The sequence below is a fragment of the Acanthisitta chloris genome, unplaced genomic scaffold, assembly GCF_000695815.1.
Source record: "Acanthisitta chloris isolate BGI_N310 unplaced genomic scaffold, ASM69581v1 scaffold2566, whole genome shotgun sequence".
Taxonomy (NCBI): Eukaryota; Metazoa; Chordata; class Aves; order Passeriformes; family Acanthisittidae; genus Acanthisitta; species Acanthisitta chloris.
In genome coordinates this window covers 49,361-67,260 of record NW_008676291.1, presented here as the reverse complement: position 1 = coordinate 67,260, position 17,900 = coordinate 49,361, and the positions used below count along the sequence as shown (strand labels likewise).

The 17,900-nt window shown below is 37.5% G+C and overlaps 1 protein-coding gene across 1 annotated transcript in view; it reads left to right on the top strand.

Moving 5' to 3' along the window:
* Nucleotides 1-304: 304 nt before the first annotated feature.
* Nucleotides 305-17,900, top strand: part of GADL1 (glutamate decarboxylase-like 1) — a gene marked incomplete at its 5' end in the record, with an annotated part of 64,424 nt that continues 46,828 nt past the window's right edge. The window contains 6 exons of the mRNA XM_009076062.1: nucleotides 305-408; nucleotides 2,660-2,743; nucleotides 2,858-2,912; nucleotides 6,257-6,373; nucleotides 12,512-12,576; nucleotides 12,834-12,915. Coding sequence (XP_009074310.1) covers nucleotides 305-408; nucleotides 2,660-2,743; nucleotides 2,858-2,912; nucleotides 6,257-6,373; nucleotides 12,512-12,576; nucleotides 12,834-12,915 — 507 coding nt within the window. The remainder of the gene's footprint in view (nucleotides 409-2,659; nucleotides 2,744-2,857; nucleotides 2,913-6,256; nucleotides 6,374-12,511; nucleotides 12,577-12,833; nucleotides 12,916-17,900) is intronic.

Genomic DNA, 17,900 nt, shown 5'->3' with positions numbered 1-17,900 from the left:
GATCTTTGAGGTCTTTTCCAACCCGATCGATTCTGTGTGAATCTGTGTAAAGGGAAGTATGAACAACTGAATTAGTTGACACTGTTGTGACTGGAGCTGCTAAATGTTCTCTGGTATATTTCTTCTTCAAATGATGCTGTGCAATTTAGTATAATGGCTTCTAGTTATGGTAGTGCATGTGTGGAGAATGAAATTCTTACATGTTTTCAATAAGTATTAACAGAAACTACTTTTTTCATCAAAGAAAGCATATTCCAAGTCTATGTAGTAGTCTGAGTCTTGTTCCTTTTCTGTCCGACTGAAGGACAAAATTTTCCAAGAGGTGCGGAAGTACTTCTGGAGGAAAAAGAATGTATCTTGCAGCCTCTTTTGTTTTGGTATTCCCTTTGTTCTTCTCTTTTCCTCTGCTTTTTTATATGGTCTCTCAGGTGCTCATGTCTCTTTTATCTTTCTTCCAGTCTCTCAAACCATTTTTTTATAATAAAATACATGATTTAGTGATTGTCTGCTTACTAGTGCAGTGAATTTTCAGGTTTACTACTTTCTCAGTTTGGAGCAGTATGATCGTTCTTGGTGATTCATACCTTTCATTTGAATGGAGACAACTTGTATTTTAAGTGATTCACTAATCAGTTGAAAACATCTCCAAACTTCTCCTGAACAGCACACAGCCACTTACAATCATTATTAGCATTATTGATGTAATTTGATGTAATATAAGACTAATTATCCACCTATGTATGTTATTATTCTTGTAACAGTCTAAATGAATGAGCCCTAAAGGCTTTGTGGATGTGTCATGTTACAAAATTAAGCTTTCTTAAAACTACTTTATAGTATCAGGTAATGTCTTTGTATGCCTTTATTTAAAAAGTGGGTGATGGTGGGGGAAACCTTTCTGTCAAAAAGAAAAAGAGCCCTTTGAGATCATCCATCTCATCAAAATAAGCGTGACAGGCTTTAATACCCTTAATATATTCATACCCACACATTAAAATGTTGTACATTTTTCATAATTATGTTCTGCAGTAACTGCATTTGTGTGAACTCTCTGGAAGAAAATGGAATTAATTAACCACCTGGCTTCACCTCCTGTATGAAAAGTAACAATTCTAGACATCTTCACAGTTGCTGGAGTATGCATGATTTTAACTCTTCAGTAATAATATGTAAAAGAGCTAATTTTATTTTTTTTTTTTTTTTGAGAAGGGCATTGATAATTCAAGGGTTGGATGATCGAGAAAAACTGTCTAGTCCTGTGGGATACTGCATACTTTCAAAACTGATTCCACTGCTATGAGTGGGTAGGCATTTGGCATGCTGCAGGTTACTCAGAGTAGTTTTGACATCTCAATACCTTCAGGTTAAGAAGGTTACTGGATTTTGAATTCCCAGGCTAATCTTGAAGATGAATTAAGCAGAGATCAGTGTACTGTTATTCTGGAATAAGACAAAATGTTCTTGCACTGGAATAACAGTATCCACAGTAGATCAGGTCCTTATAGATGTGAATGTTTGAAATGTGGTGAGATATATACCATGAATAGCCATTTTACCACATTCTGCTTAAATAAACTGTTAAAGATCCTCTTTTACACTCACTTTATGAGCTTCATACACTGGTGCCCTTTATTCAGTGCAAAGTGAAAAGTGGGCTGCATGTATCTCTGCTCACACAAAGATGTCTCTACAATGAGAGGTGAGACCTAGCTAAAATTCTTTGCTGAAACAGTAACTTCATTTTCTGAAAAATGCAGACTGGTCCAGACTGGAACCTTTTGCAAAATCCGCATTAATATTTGAAGATGTGCTGAGTCCTGTCTAAAACCTGTTTGCTTTTGTAATGGCTAAGATTGAGATTCATGTGAATAATTTTCATAACACCAAGGTTTTCAGATCCTTTTGCAGAGATGGGACTTTGAAAGCCTTGCAAATCCCAGTTGTACCACATCTGAAGTTTTCATTAGGTCTTGGGCATCGAGCTCCTTGATTGTGTGAACCAAAGTTGCTGGGTCAGGCCATGGGCCAGTTTAGCATAATATCCTGTCTCTGGCAGTGGCCAAGAGCTGAGGATTAGAGAAAGCATATAGAAAAGTTCTATGAATAAAGTGGTAAGAGTCTTTAGATGTATTGTAAACTCTATCATAAGATACATCCTGATTAAGTTTCCAAGGAGTGGTGCTTTTGGACTTTCAGAATTACTTGTTGCTTCTAGGCTGTTAAATGTTTCTTCTCATGCATTTCCTAACGCTTACACTCATTGATACTTTTGACTCAGTTCCAGTCAAACATTTCAAAACAATTAATAATTACTCCCTGATGACACTTCAAAACTTCTGCTTTTCATTCTAATGCAGAACCAGCTTTCAAAAAATTGTATGGATGAAAGCTTCTTATTTTATTAAGCTTACATTTTAAACATGGTGCACATCTTTTTTTTGGTCTTATTTTCCCCAGTTTTCAGTGTGTGTCATTGTCAAATATGAGATGGACTTTGTGATATGTAGCTTATCAGTTTGCTTTCTGTGTTAGAATATGCTGTTGTCATGGCTGTTAGGTACTATCGAATTAATCTTAGTGTCACTGTTCCCTATGTTAAGGAATGTATTTCTTTTGTTTTAATTGCATGTGTACTTTTTCTTTTCTACCTCTTTGATTTACAGTGTCACTACTCCATGAAGAAGGCTGCCTCCTTCCTGGGTATTGGTACAGAGAATGTTTACTTCATCAAAACAGATGAAAGGTAAGAAAGCAAAAACTATGACTGTGACCTCTGAGCCATTTTAAAATGCAGTAGTGCTGTACATAACCAACTATTTGAATGTAACTGAAAAAGTTTTAAATCTGTGTCCCTTAGAGGTAAGATGGTACCTGAGGAACTGGAGAAACAAGTCCAGCGGGCCAGGAAAGAGGTGAGAGGGGGAGAGAGAGTGTGAAGGAGATGAGTGTATGCAGACTGTGTGCTTGTATTTGAGTGAAAGGAAGGAAAACTAAGTGAGCAAAACCTTAAAAATAGGGTGGTTAATATAACAATGCCTTTCTTACAGGTACGATCTGTTTGCCAAAAACTTGTGCAACAAGCCAAGGCTTATGAGTTCTAACTCTTAGAGAGGAGGAAAATTCCACAGAATGTTTACTACTAATGAAAGTCCTGAGTACAATGCTGCCCTGAAGTATTTAGCACATTTCTTACAGGATTTCTTTTGCCCTTGATCCTTTTTTAAATGGATGAAGTATTTATTTCCTAAAACGGTTTTTCAGTTAATTACAGCAGCTATTGCTCTATCCTCTGCAGTGAGCAAGAACTGTAACATGTGGCTTAGTCTCTAAAACTATCATACAAGCTACAAATGCTAAATTTGGTCCTTTCTCTTATTGTAGCAAGAGTGCAGAGATTTTTGTCCTGTGCCTCTTTTCCCCTAGAGACTTTGCCAAGTAGAAAGTCAAAGGCCAGCATTTGGAAAGGTACTGATGCATTTGTACACCATTAGCATACATTTCCAAAATCTGTAAGACAGTAATTAACTATAGTCAACATAATTTATTTTAGAGGGCTTGGAGGACTGAATGTGAATTCCAAGAGCATCTTCTTTTAGTTTGGTTAGCTCACCTTATTCACACTTCCAATTTATGCATCAGAGTGGTAGAATTCAGAGCTCAGCCCTTAGTCCATGATCTGTGAATACAAAGCAACTAGTGCAATGTCCATGGCATGGATGATATCTTCCATGGATTCCTGTCTTGGGAAACCTACTTTGTGCCTGATAGAGGAGCCAAAGCAGTGCAGTCCTGTCATGGACTGGTATGGACAGCTTTCACTGAGATCTGATTTAGATACATCTTCTGCCAAACAACCATCTCTTCTTTGAGTTTCATGCTAGATAGTGTAGCCATTGATACATGGTGGCCTTAATGGCCTAGCAAACTGTCTTGTTTGCCTCTTTCTGTACTTTGCATTATTTGAGGAAGACAACCTGTACTTTACTCATTTGAGCAAGCCGGGCGGGGGGGGAAGGACTGAAATGCAGTGGAGCGAAAGGGGGCAGGCTCACAGGAGAATGAATTCTTTGCTTTTGTTAAAAACAGAATTCTTGTTTCTTCATATAATAATAAATGTAATGGTTATCTGAAAGAAATCATCTGGCATTTATGATCTTTTAGAAAAGGTCAACCTCAGTATGGTGCTTTGCAACTTAAAAACAAATGTTCTGTATTAAAATGCTCTGCTTACAGGAAAACACGATTTCACTTGCATTTTAATGGAAGTTACAGGTGTATTGGAAGGTTTTCATTTCATCAGAGCTTCAGTAAGTGTGTCTGTCCTTGATAAAGTACTACTTTACAACTTTTACAGAAGGACACTTCAGTGAATTACAGTAAATATTACAATGACTCTAGACAACAGAGTATGCATTTGCTAGTGATAGAAGAGCAAAGTGATCACTGAATATGAATAGCAAGAGTCTTAGGTGTCTTTTTAAAGAATTTATTCAGGAAGATCTGTTTAATTATATTGTCAAGAATAATAAGAATCTAATTCCCTTCTTCATGGGGAAAAATGGTAAAAATCATTGGAATTTGTAGAGGTCTTAGATTTGTCCCTGTATTCAATCATACTACCAGTTGTCTGCTGGATGACCTTTGATGTAGCGTGGGAGACAACTGGTGGGAACACTAACAGAAACAAGGTGCATCAGATGCATCTTTGCCTCACTTACAGGTGTTTTGTTCCTGAGCTTCAGGCTGGTTTTTAAGTTTCATTGACTGTTTTGGTAACTTTTACAAACAAAAAATGACCAAGAAGTTAATTGTAAGCTGGTAATTCTTTGTGAATGTGTGGGATTAATTTAAATTTATCCCAGTGTTACTTTTCACTGCTTTAGCTATTTGTAAAGAAATTTTGAAATACAAATAAATCATAATTGCGTGCCATTCTAACAGTCCTCTACACGCTAAAGAAGTGTAAACTTTCAGAGTGTAAATGTGAATCAAGCCTGTCTCTGTAGATGTTTAAAAGTAGCAACATTTTTTTAAAGAGAGATGAGATTTCATCTGACTCAATATAAGTGATTTTTCTGCCTTTGTCTGATTTCACTAAAGCTACATTGAGTTATATCAGCAGACAGACTTATATCATCTGAAAGATTTAATTCACTGCAAATGAACTCCAGTGATCTCAGATTGTGCAATTTAATAACCTTCATGCCTGTGTGGTAACTGTGTTGTCATGCTGTAAGTCAGATGCAGAAATATGCAGAGGAGTTCCTTCAGAATGTATTTACTAGCAAGTTGAACCATACAGTTGTTGCTAGGGCTGATATCCTCAAATTAATGGCGCTGTTAAAGACTTCGCCAATTCTTTACGTTGTTGCAGTTTTTGCTCCTAAGCAGACACAGCTGCATGGGTCTGCAAGGGTATATGACTTAGTCTGCTATTGTAATTGCACTCCAGCTCTTAGTTGAATGGGAAGACAGTGAGCAAAACCACCAAACCCCAAATGGATGGCTTATAGTGGTTGTCTGAGGCTGCAACCTAACAAAAGTTTTCCTTATCCCAGCTGCCTGACCTTGAAACTCTGAGATTTTCAGTGGTCTCTCTCGTAACATTCACTTACTACCTACAGACCTTCCTGTTTTCTAGACAGGAGTAGAAGCAGGGGAATAGTGCTGTGCTGTAGGTCAGGCATGGGATCAGACAATGGTGACTGTCCCTGTCATGGTAGTTGCCAATGCTGCCGAAGGCAAGTTGTGTTCCCTAACCGAAGTTTCCTCTTCACCAGGCAGAGAACAGTGGCATTGTAGAGACAGTGCAGGTGGTAACCCTAGAGGGATGAGCCCTTTCCTTGCATGGATAGTCTGCTGACTGAGCTAGTAGCTTTATTTTATCCATCAGAATGACAGCAAATATGGTAGTGAAATTTGGAAGACTGAGAAATGAAAATTAGTGTATAAAGAGAGATGTCAAATATCTGGTATGTTTTGATTTTGACAAAACTAGCATCTGTCAAAACAGTCTGAAGCTGTTGAAGTCTGCCCTAGGATGGTGTTAGCTAGAAATGGAAAATGCCTCTTTTTTTCCTTTATTTTTTTAAAATCAGCAATTTTAGATGCAGTACCTTCTGCTGGGAAACTAAAATGTAGACTGTCACATCTATGTCCTACATTCCTAGACCTTTTTTATACTTTAGCTCTGCAAGTATACTCAAGGAAATGAGCAGTGATAATTTTTTTTTGTTTGTTTTGAATTCCATTGCAGGGGTCAGCACCATTTCTTGTTTGTGCTACAGCAGGCACAACAGTGCTGGGAGCATTTGATCCTCTGGATAAAATTGCTGATATCTGTGAAAAGCATGGCCTCTGGCTTCATGTTGACGTGAGTTTGTATAGTGTGTACTTTTCTTTAGCACTGCTCTTTTATAATTGCTACTTTGCTTTTGACTGTTGATGGTTTTTTTAGGAGGAAGCTGGGCTCTAATAACTTTTTCCTTTTTTTTTTGCATAGGGACCAGAAATACATTTTAATTTGTCTCTGCTACATGTGCTGCAAAACAGCAAATAACATGATTCTGAGAAGTGGTCAAACCTATTTTCTTATTGCCAGGTTATATTTCAAAATTGTTTTATAACCAATTTCTTCTTGCTACCTCCTAAAAATGCTTTAAGGGTAATTATATACAAATGTAACTTTTGGATTCTTTCCACATTCTGTTGGAGAATAGATGCATTAGAATTGTGTGTGGTTCATACAGGTTAAAATAAAGGTATGTTTCTGGCTCAACCAGTTGTAAATTATTCTATTTGATATTTACAGATTCCTGTTTCTTGTAGATCTTATATTTTCCTAATCTGTTTAGTAATTTTTCTTTTTAAATTTCTGTGTAGTTTTAGGTTTGGATATTAAAACCTATTCACGAATCTTTTTGGAATAATCATTGAGCCTTTTTATTACCTGAAAGAGTTAGCTGTAAAAGTGTTTTTCTAAAATTAGGTCTCTTCATATTTTCTAAAACTGTATTCTCTTTATAATTGCCACGCCACAAATCCAGAATGTCTAGTTTAAAAGTGATGGAGCAAAAAGAGAATCTGGAGCAATGCTAATGGAGATTTTTAGACCTGCTCTAAATTTTTGAAGTGTTTGTTTAATATTGAATATGTAAAGAAAAACCATGTAGGCAGCGGTGCGTGTTTCAAAAATGTCTCACAGACATTAATAAATAAAGTCGCTCTGTGTGTGTCATAAGAGTTTTCTTATTGACTTAGAGGCAAAGATGCAGAATTTAGGCCTAGTATTTAAAATGTCTGCAAAGCCTCCTCACAGCTGTGTGCTGCTGAGAACAACCCATCAGATTGCCAACAGAAGTGCAGGACTCACATTATGCTCTAGTCTCTTACATGTCTGCATGTAGCTGGTGGAAAGAGGGATGTATCCAGAATCTATGCTGAACCTTAGGTGAGTCAGATAGACGTAGCTGGAGCCTTCTCTGATGACTAGGCGAACAATGAATAGTCTCTGTAGCTGAACTAAAATTAGGTGGATAAACCCAGGCCATATTCTGAACCATAGGCAGTTGATAGTGTTTTGATAAGAATTGACTTTTTCCAATAGTGACTCATGTTAAACTAAGGTAAAAATGTCCATGAATATCTTGAAGTTAATTGTCTATTTGAACAATGAGTATGGTTGTCAGATGATAATTGATTCCCAGTAGAAGGACAAATGTCCAGTAATAAATTGGGTTTACAGTCTGGAAGATGAGTTGTTAAGATGTGATTCAAGTTATGAACCTCTCAGTGATTCTCAGAAATTTGATCTTTCTTCTCTTCTGTTTCTTCTGTCTTCTATTTCTATTTATTCTCTTTCACACTTTATGAAAGTTTGAGTGGATGTTTATTTTTGTTAAAGGTTTCTAGCTGTACTTATAAGAGAACATATGGGGAATGACTGAAAACTTTCCACGTAACCAACATCAGGCATACATGTATATAGAAGTGTACTATGGTAAAATGAGCAGAGTGTAATTTGTAGTGTGACCATTTTTCACTCACAGCACCATTAGAAATAGATTTACTGAAATAGCATGTGGAAAGGTACAGTGAGACTAGATCTCTGCCATTCAGAAAGACTGTACAAGAAACAGAGAAGAGCTGGATTTTTTCTTTGTTTTTAAGCAAGCTTTCCTCCTTCTAGCCTTATAGGCAAGAATATAATATTTTTGAAAGCTTTGAGAATTTACAGTCCTCTGAAAGGCCTGGCTTCTTGTAAAGTAATTTATACATTATACAATCTGAGTTATAGCAAGTGAGTACTGCTCTTTGGGCCTGCTGTAACTTTGAAGGAAAATTATATAGTACAATTAAAATAAAGCTTAAATCACAGGTGAAGTTCTGTCTAATTTAGGACTTCTCATGTATCATTGAGGAGTATCAGGATTATCTACTGTAAATGCTTTCAAGAAGTGTTTCTAAGAATATTGTATATGAATGTCAGTGGTGTTATTTCCAGGTTTACACTGTTTTGTCTCATTTCAGAATATTTTCTGATCCCAAAAACTGATATGCTTGCCTTAGGGAGACTCTTTTCATTAAATTTGAAATGATAAAGCTTCTGATTCTTAGGAAGGGCAAAAGGAAGGCATCAACATAACATCAGTGAGCTTCAGGATGATAGATTTCAATGAAGTAAGAAATAGTAGATAAGCTCTTACATGGTGACCAACCAAAAGAGGAAAAGGGAGTTAAGGAAAACATTCTTATAAGAAGATAATACCAGTAAGTCCAATTTGTCCTAGCAGTCAAGCTGTTCAATGGCCTAAGTGCAGAGGCTATAACAAGCTTATTTGGTTCACATTACAGAATTCATACGTGTTCTAGTTGCTGATTGGAGTCTAACTTACATCATATATATGATACCTTTCTTAATAACTTGTTTTGTGTCATCAATATGCACTCAAGCTCCAGCACTTGTGTGTCATGTATTCTCTTCATGTAGCTTTAAATACTATGTATGAGTATTTCTTCCCTGATGGTCCTTAGTTTGACTCTTCCCTCTGCCTCCTTCCCCGCATTATTAGACCAGTACAGAAAATCAGGTTTGACCTATTAGCCTGTGCTTAGGTAATTAGTTTAATCACACTGTGAACACTGTGATTCCCATCATTCAGCTGTGATTTTTGCATATGAAACACAGTAATTTTCCTGTACCTTGTTGCCAATTGCATTGTATGGGGCACAGGTGATATTTGTGTTTTGACCTTCCCAGCATTGCTCTCAGCTGGATTTATTGTAAACAAAATGTGTCAGTCTAATTTGATCAATCTACCTTCCTTCTGTAGTTTCATAATCAGAGGAGGAGCAGTTAATTTTGTTGTGTCTTTATCTCATCAGAAAGCCAGAGAAACATGCCAAGCTGCAGCTCTGGTAGTGAGTGAAAACCTGGCTGGAAAATTATACCCAGAGAGCAGTTACCAGTGATTCACTGAAAAATGAAAAAATTTCCACAAAAGGCCATCCTAGGTTAAAAGTTATCTGGTATTTTCATTAAATAACCAGGATGAAAAAGAATATGCTGACAAATTTGAAAATTACATAAAAGTGCTGCAAAAGGCAGTGGGAGGACAGGATTAGAAATCAAAGAGATTTTGACAGTTTGTAGCAAAAAGTGGAAAAACTAGGCTACAGTTCAATAAATATAGAAGTCTAAGCTGTAATAATCAAGTGTACAAACACAGGGTGGGGATTGTTGGCTAGACAGCAGATCTTTATAAAAAAAATCTGGGCTTTGCAGTACTTCACAAATCAGCGATATTTTCAAATAGCATTAAATGTCTTTCAGAATTGAATAAAGAAGATACATTAAATGATTCTTTCTTTCTGCTTGGTACTCCATCTGCTTTATCTAGATTGTGTCCAAATAAAAAGATGCATTTCAAGAAGGTTAAGGACCTACATGGGGGAAAGATTAGAAAATGGGAATGTAATGCAGATAAACAGATCCATATCTAGAAATTATGGCCAATGAGGAAAGATGGAAAGCATGGATGTTATTTAAACTAGAAAAGTCAAAGAGATAATATGTAATAGTCTAGAGATGCTTTAAAAACTGCTGCAAAAAGAAAAGGAGTAATCTGTTTCCCTGACCACTGGAGGTGACAAGAGGTAGCACTGTTTAAGACTCACACTATAAATTAAAAATGGGTTCTTACCTTTAAACACAAATTAAGTAGTTAAGTTATGCAGCCTATATCATTAGAGGTCTTTAAAACCAGACAAAGCCAGTGTTCCTAGGTCTTAGGTGCCTTCTCATTGTTTGTTTGTGTGGGTTTTGTGGGGGTTTTTTTTGTTTGGTTGGTTTGGGGTTTTTTTGGCTTTGTTTTGTTTTGTTTTGTTCGTTTTATTTTTTGCGACCCCTGGATTTTTGAACTGAGTAAAGAAACGTGGATCACAAATTCATCTTGTAGTACTGTGGCTCAAAGAGAGATTGAAAGGTGGTGAAGATGCCTGGACCTCCAGAACTATCATTCCTCTCTTCTAGATCTACAGCAGTATTTTTTAAAACAAAGACAGAAACAGGTGCCAATAGTGCTGTGGAGTTAGCAATTGCTGGTGTCTCTCTGCATCTTATTTTTCACTTCAATGCTAATCACAAGTCATGAGTGTTTATTGATTAATAACCTCTAGAAGAGACTAGTGTTTGACAGAAATGAGAGGAGTATGGTTGATCCTGCCTTTGGGGGTGGCATACTGTTGAGATAACCTCTTGAGTGCCTTTCTAGTCCTGGTTTTCAGAAACAGTGTGAAAATACAACTTTTTCAAACACGGACACCTTTGGATGCAAATTTTATAAAAATGCATTATATTTCAATGGGTTATTTATAAATGATGAAAATCAGAGAATAACATAGTTACTTATTTGACTTGGTTGAATCACAGAATGAAAAGAGTAAAATATGTCTGTGAATAGGAAGTTCAGTTTGATTGCCTTCCCGTAACATTCTAAATTGGACTAGCTGGAGAAACACAATTTCATATCATAGTTCTGCAGGTTTACCATGAAGTTTGAGGCAAGTAATTTCCTACCTTAGGTCCCACCTGTAGATTGAGCAGCAGACCTTTTCTCAGCAGGGATGCTGTGAGCATGGCAATGTGAAATATGATGTGCTGCATTAATGTACTGCGTTAATTAGAATGATGTGTTAAGACACATTCATAATCTTTCATTTCCCTTGTAAGCCTTTGCCATTCCTGTCTTCCAGAGATAGTATATCTTATTGCTAATGTATGGCCTATGAGTCAAAAAGCTGATATATGAATTTGGCATCAGTATCACATCTGTTTCTTTCAAAGAAGGAAAGGAACAAAAGACAAACCAGCATATATTCTCCATGCTTAGGTTAGGAATCATTACATCAATGATTTTTTTTTCTTCATTAGCCCAAAAAGTATGAATTTGTTTTTATAAATAAACTGAGTCCAGATGTTTTGTGCACTGATACCTTCTGTGCATCTCTGAAAACCTTTGCTTACTTCACAGGTAGTATGTCTAAGTGCATTCTGCCTACATGTACATTGAAAATCCTTTTATTTATTTATTTCTTCATCAGTAATTTCTCAAATATGCTTTATGATATATCTACTGTTTGCATGCTCTCCCCACCTTTCCACTGTAGACAAATAACTTGTTTGAACTGAAGATTCACAACACCTGATGGGTGAAATCTGATCCTTGCAGAATTCATGAATAGGAATCACCTTTTCTGACTCTGGTTGTCTAGAAATTGAACTCGTGTCTGGGTTCCTTCTATTATCTGTGGAGAGACACAGTGGCAAAAGGTGTCACACAAAGATGGGTGTCTAGAGTAGATGACACTAATAAGGAGTTTTAGCTGAGAGCCACTCACTGCAGAGGAGGTCTAAATGACTCTTGGAGCACACACTTAGTTTTTTGATGACCTGAGGGAGATGTAATGAGTCTTAAACCATTTTAAGGTCAGTTGGGTTGCTGGTAGCAGAAATGCTGCTATTGGCCACTCACTGACTTTGCTTTTCATATCTGGGGAAAATCTGAGCCTGGACTTTTCAGTTGGCAGAGATTATAGTTCTCTGCTGTTTCCCTTGTGTATTTCAAAAAGGAAATAGCTAGCAGGAATAAGATATGCAAAATGGGACTTTCTGTTCTCACTGCTTAGGTTAAGGCTAGGGGAAAGGAAACAAGTCTTTTCAGTATCAGGAATGAGTCTGGTTATACAAGGACAGTTAATTCATGCCCTTGCTTACACAGAAGTGCCAGTCCAGTTTGGAACTCACGTAGCGGCACAAACCCTCTATTTTAGGCATAGCCCCAGAATGATGTCTTTATTTCAGTAAATGATACTAAAGGCAAAATTTAGCCCACTGACTGTAGTAAACTCAGTTTTAAATGAGATAAGGCATCTTCAGAAATTATTAGTTGAAGTAGTGTCAAAAGAACTTTATATGAATAATATTGTCTTTGCTCTATAAATATTCCAACAGGCTTCCTGGGGTGGTTCAGCTTTGATATCAAGGAAGCATTGCAGACTTCTTCATGGCATCCACAGGTAACTTAATTTAGTTCATGGGCTCACTTACCAGTATTGAGAAGGAAGTGGCATGGCCTCTTGGCTTTCATAAGTGCTGCATTTTAGAAAACAGAAATTAGTCTAAGTTGGAGAGGTGTCTGAACCTATGGTGGGGATGGGGAGATGGGAAATCTGATTGGTCTGTTTGGATTGTGTTTGGCCATTTTTGGTTCTTTGGTACACCATGATTATAGGTGCAATTTCCACATCCCTTTCTCCATTTATAATTTTTTCAGGGCTGATTCTGTTGCCTGGAATCCCCATAAAATGCTGTTGGCAGGAATCCAGTGCTGTGCTCTTCTGGTGAAAGACAACTCTGTAAGTCCTCCTGTCTTTTTTCTTTTTTTTTTCCCCTAATTGCAGTAGTCTGTCATTGCTGTCATATGAAAGCTGAAATAATTAGAAATCAGCTGCAAGTCAGGTTTACTATACTACAGTGCAAAGGCTGAATTAATATTATTTTGAATCTCACCACTAAATTAATTAATGAAGGGTGAGTAAGAAAGCAGGGTCAAAGTGATCCAAGTCACTGTATACACAAGTGGTCAAATTTTGCAGCTGGTACCCTTGCTAGTTAACTTCTGTACATGATTTGCATTCAGAATTGAGTATTTCATCACCTGAGCCTGCAACACTTAAACACCAAGCTCATCAAAGTCCTCAGAATAGCTGTCATCCACTGGGACTGCAGCAGTACTGCGTCTGTTTAAAGTAGGCAGAGCTCATCTCCGCACCCCCTTATACAAGTGCACCAGAGTGGGAGAGGGGTAGGAGTCAGAGCACATGCAGGTAAAGGTGCTAAACCTTCTTTCCTCATTCTGCTAGTTCACCTCAGCACTAGGGTGATTTAGACTTTCCAAAAGCCATGACTAATTTAAAGGTCTAGCAAGCAAACAACAGAGCTTTGATCTCAAGATGACTCTGCAATGTAGTAAAAATTCCTGCATGTATCTTTGTGGAATTCTTTTATCTTACTAAAGAAACCAGTGAGAGGTCAGTTATTTCAAGCTCCATTTCAAACTCAGACCTGCTAAAACTTATGTCCATTGTCCACTGTCAGGGGTGAGTTCTGGTAGTAAAAATTGATGAGGACCAAAGAGCAGAGATGCTAATCAGCACTCTCTTGGAGCTGATTCTAAGTCGGGGTGAGGCATGGCAGGACAGCAAGGAGAATCATAGAATCAACAGGGTTGGAAGAGACCTCCAAGATCAGAGTCCAACCCTACCATTCTTACTAGACCATGGCACTAAGTGCACATCCAGTCTCATCTTGAAAACCTCCAGGGATGGTGAACCCACCACCAGCTCCCTCTTCACTCTGGGATGGATTCCATCCAGTCCCGTAGACTTGTGAGGATGTAAGTGGCTAAGCAGATCACTAACCATTTCCTCTTAGACTTCAGGGGCGCTATTTGGCTTCCTATCTCTGTCTATCAGCTCTAATGTCCAGTTGTCCTGAGGACAACCTGTCCTACTATTAAAAACTGAGGCAAAGAGGATGTTAAGTGCCTCAACCTTTTCCTCATCTTGGGTCACTCTGTTCCCTCCCATGTCCAACAAGGAATGAAGGTTTTTCTTGCCCTTCCTTTTCTTATTGATGTATTTATAGGAACACGTTTTGCTGTCCCTGACAGAAGTGACCAGATTTAATTCAAATTGTGCCTTTTTCTCTCTAATTTTCTTCCTACATGATCTGACTATGTCCCTGAACTCTTCTTGAGTAGCCTGCCCTTTTTTCCAGAGTTGGTAAGCTCTCTTTTTTTTCATAATTTCCTGTAAAGTCTCCCTGTTCAGCCAGGCCAGCCACCTTCCCCGCTGGCTCACCTTGCGGCACACCAGGACAGCTGCTCCTGCACCTTCAATACTTCCTTCTTGAAGTATGATCACCCCTCCTGGACCTCTTTTTTCCCAAGGGCTGTTTGCCAAGGTACACTTTGAACCAGACTTTTGAGCAAAAGTGAAGTGTCCCTCCTCATTTCCTTAGACTAGAGTCTGTAGGATTAAAGAGGATTAGACTTCAGGATTACCATCCATCACTTTATCTTTATTCCAGGATGATAAAACAAACAGAATTATATTATTGACTAAGATTAATATGGTGTCTTAATGTCTTATGGCTTGGGAAGATTTCAGTGCTATATTTTTAACTAATTAGGCCCAGTACATAGATATAGCCCCAGGTAATGATTAGACTACTTGGGCTGTGTAGTGGAAATTTCTCAGGATGAAAAAGGGAAGAAATGAAGAGGAATGAAATGTTCTAGCTGCCCTGGCATTTAGAGTCACTTTGCAAACACTGTTCCAACCTCAGGGCTCTGGCAGCCTTTTTGTATTCTCCTCCCATGCAGTGTGTGTAATGTCTGGTGGAGCCATTCTATTCCACTTCTAAACCACAGTTAGGTGATGTTGTGTTGGAAATACTTGTAGAACTGAATCCTAGGTTGTTGAGGGGTGAAAACACATGTATTACTGGTCAAAGAATCAGATCCTGTTGTACAGTGATACATGTTCTGGAAAGCAGAAGATTTTTCTGCATGGGGAATAAAGGCATTTTACTCTGTGTTTAATTCCTGGAAAATTGGCACTTCCTTGTTTTGCAGATGTGCCAGTGTTGCCTTTATATGGACACAGACACACATACAAATTTGAGTACTTTCTTATTAACTAGCTGGTATGTAAATCCATAAGAAAGAAAGATCAAATGCTTATTTAGGACACTGTGACAGAAAAGCAGTGCTTCATTTTGATCCCCTCCATACCAGAACATTCAGCTGAATTCAGTTTCCCATTAAAAATGCTGTTTTCACACCAGTAAGAGAAGAGAAAAATTTGTATTGTTTTCTCATTTGGGAGCTTGTTCCACTGCTCTTAAAGTACATAAATATCTATGGCTGCAGATGAAGCACACATTTATATGTGAACATAATTCCTTCACACTGTGATTAGGATGCATTAGTGGGAATTGGATGTTGAGGTGGGAGCTGGAAGAGTTTGTTGCACATTGCTCTTCTAGTGAATGTTCAAGAAACATCAGGTAGTTTCTGAAGTTTCTGCAAGAATCAAAGCAGCAAAATGTTAATCATGCATGTTAAGTCCCATTTATGAATCACAACCCGTGTCCCTTTGAAAGACTGATTAAGGAGGTTTTGTTAGCCTATCTTTGCATTTGCTTTGAGGTCCTTTTGGAAAATGTGGAGTACCTCAGAATTAGGGTTAGTTGATTATAAGTGAGCAAATTAATCCCCTTCAGTTTTATTTTCTCTCTTTCATAATTTCTGTATCAAAAGATGATCTTTACAAGTTGTTATCATGTTTCAGTTGTAGTGGTAACACCATAATTTCCCACTAGCAAAGATAATAGTGTCTGCTTTTTTTGTTAGGTTTGGGTTGGGTTTTTTCCCACATAGTTTCAATGTGGTTTAGCAATGTTTGTAGACTTAAGACATTGCAGGTGGCTTATTAGACTGAAACATTGCATGGATTTAAAAAAAAAAAAAAAAGGAAAAAAGGATAAATTGCAGTAAAATGCTGATAAGAGTGTTTTCCAGCCTCAGTGAAACAAAATTGGAGTATTTCCAAAGAAGGTAGAGGTAGAAAAGAGAAATAAAAGTTTGACTTGATTAGAAGGGAGAAGCATTTTCACCGAAGGGAGAGATTTGTTAATCCTCTGTAAAAGCTCAGATCAATGACAGTAGTTGTGCTTTGCTTCCAGTTCTCAAGAAGTGCATAGCTACTGCTTTTTCACTGCCGTGCCCTGAGTAACTTTCATTACTTTTCTAATAATCTTACTCAGAAAACACTTACATTGCTGAGGCAGGAATTGCAGTGACTGTTTAAGCACAAAGCTAGATGGACTCATTATCTCAAAACATTAATGAAATCAACTTTGGTCTTCTATGTTCTTAAAATGTTATGAATCAGTCTTGGGATGTACATACTCCCTTAAAATCACAGAGCTACTCCAATTTTCCTTGCTGTAATCCATATCAGTGTGAATATTATCACCATATAAACAGAGAACTAATGTTTATCACCAGTGCCAAAGTTCTGTGGCTCATTAGAGTGAAGCGCTAGGTTGGGTAATTAATAATCAATTCTAGGTAATGAGCAGAATTTTCACTTATTAGTGAAGAATAAAGTCTCAAAGAATGTAGCTAATGAAATCTCAGCACAGAATATAATTGATTAAGGTGATGATGGTAGCCATCTACAGTGTAATCTCTTCCTCATCATTAGCAATATCATAGAGATATCCACCACCTTGATTCCTTTCCAGGGCAGCTGTGGAAATGCTCTATTCTCATTGCTTTTTGCTTAGGGTCAGTACAACTGAGAGCTCCTTCTCTCCTCTCGAAGTGAATTGCTAAAGTGGCCTTTTACACTGCACTGCTTTTGAGAATATTCTAGTATGCTATTAAAAAGATTGTGCTTATTGCTTCAGATAAGGCAAATCAGGGAGATGTTTGTCTTGGGGAAAAAGATGTTTTGTTAATGAAATTGAAATTCACTTTTAACTAGCAATTGAAATGGAAAGAGATCAGAAGGCTTGCTGTAGGTAAGTGTGTTCCATGAGAAAAATATGTTGAATTATGAAACTGGAGCTCTTGATTTCCATACCAATAATTATTAATTAATTTGCCATTAATTAGAACACACGGCATCTATCCACAGACTCCATCAAAATCAAAGGCTCTTTGAAACTTGATAGTGGACTGAGGCCACCACAAAAGTGATATTTCCATTTTCCATACTTTAGCAGCCTGATTATAAGGCTGAGCATCAGCATTAGTCTCTGTACCAAAGTTAGAAAGATAAAAGATGCTGCAGAAAGAAACTCAAACTTGTCAAATAAGGCAGTTCTAAGGAAATTTTTGCAATTCTTCTGAACAGATGGAGTAGCTCAGTTACTGTGTGGAAAAATGTTGAGGTTTTCATGGGACTGAGAATGTTGAGATAGGAAGCATATTTAAAGTGTATTTCCATTTTTTTTTCTTCTACTTTTCCATCATTTGACTAGGAAAAGTTAGATTACTTTTTATGTCTTCAGTGTGTTTGAGTCTTACTTTCGAGACAGCAGCAATCCAGGAGTAACTGCTTTTGCAAGCATAAAATTTCTCCTGGAAATTTCTCTTTCTGCTGTCCTCCCCACCCAAATTCTGTTCTGCAACATTCTCTTTCTTTTCCCTTCTCTTTCTGCTCCACCTTTCTTCTGGAATATTTTGTTTCTTTTTCACAAAGGATGATTTTTGTTTCTTTTCCTGACTGCTCTAGTGACATGCTGAAGGATGTCACTGTACTTGCCT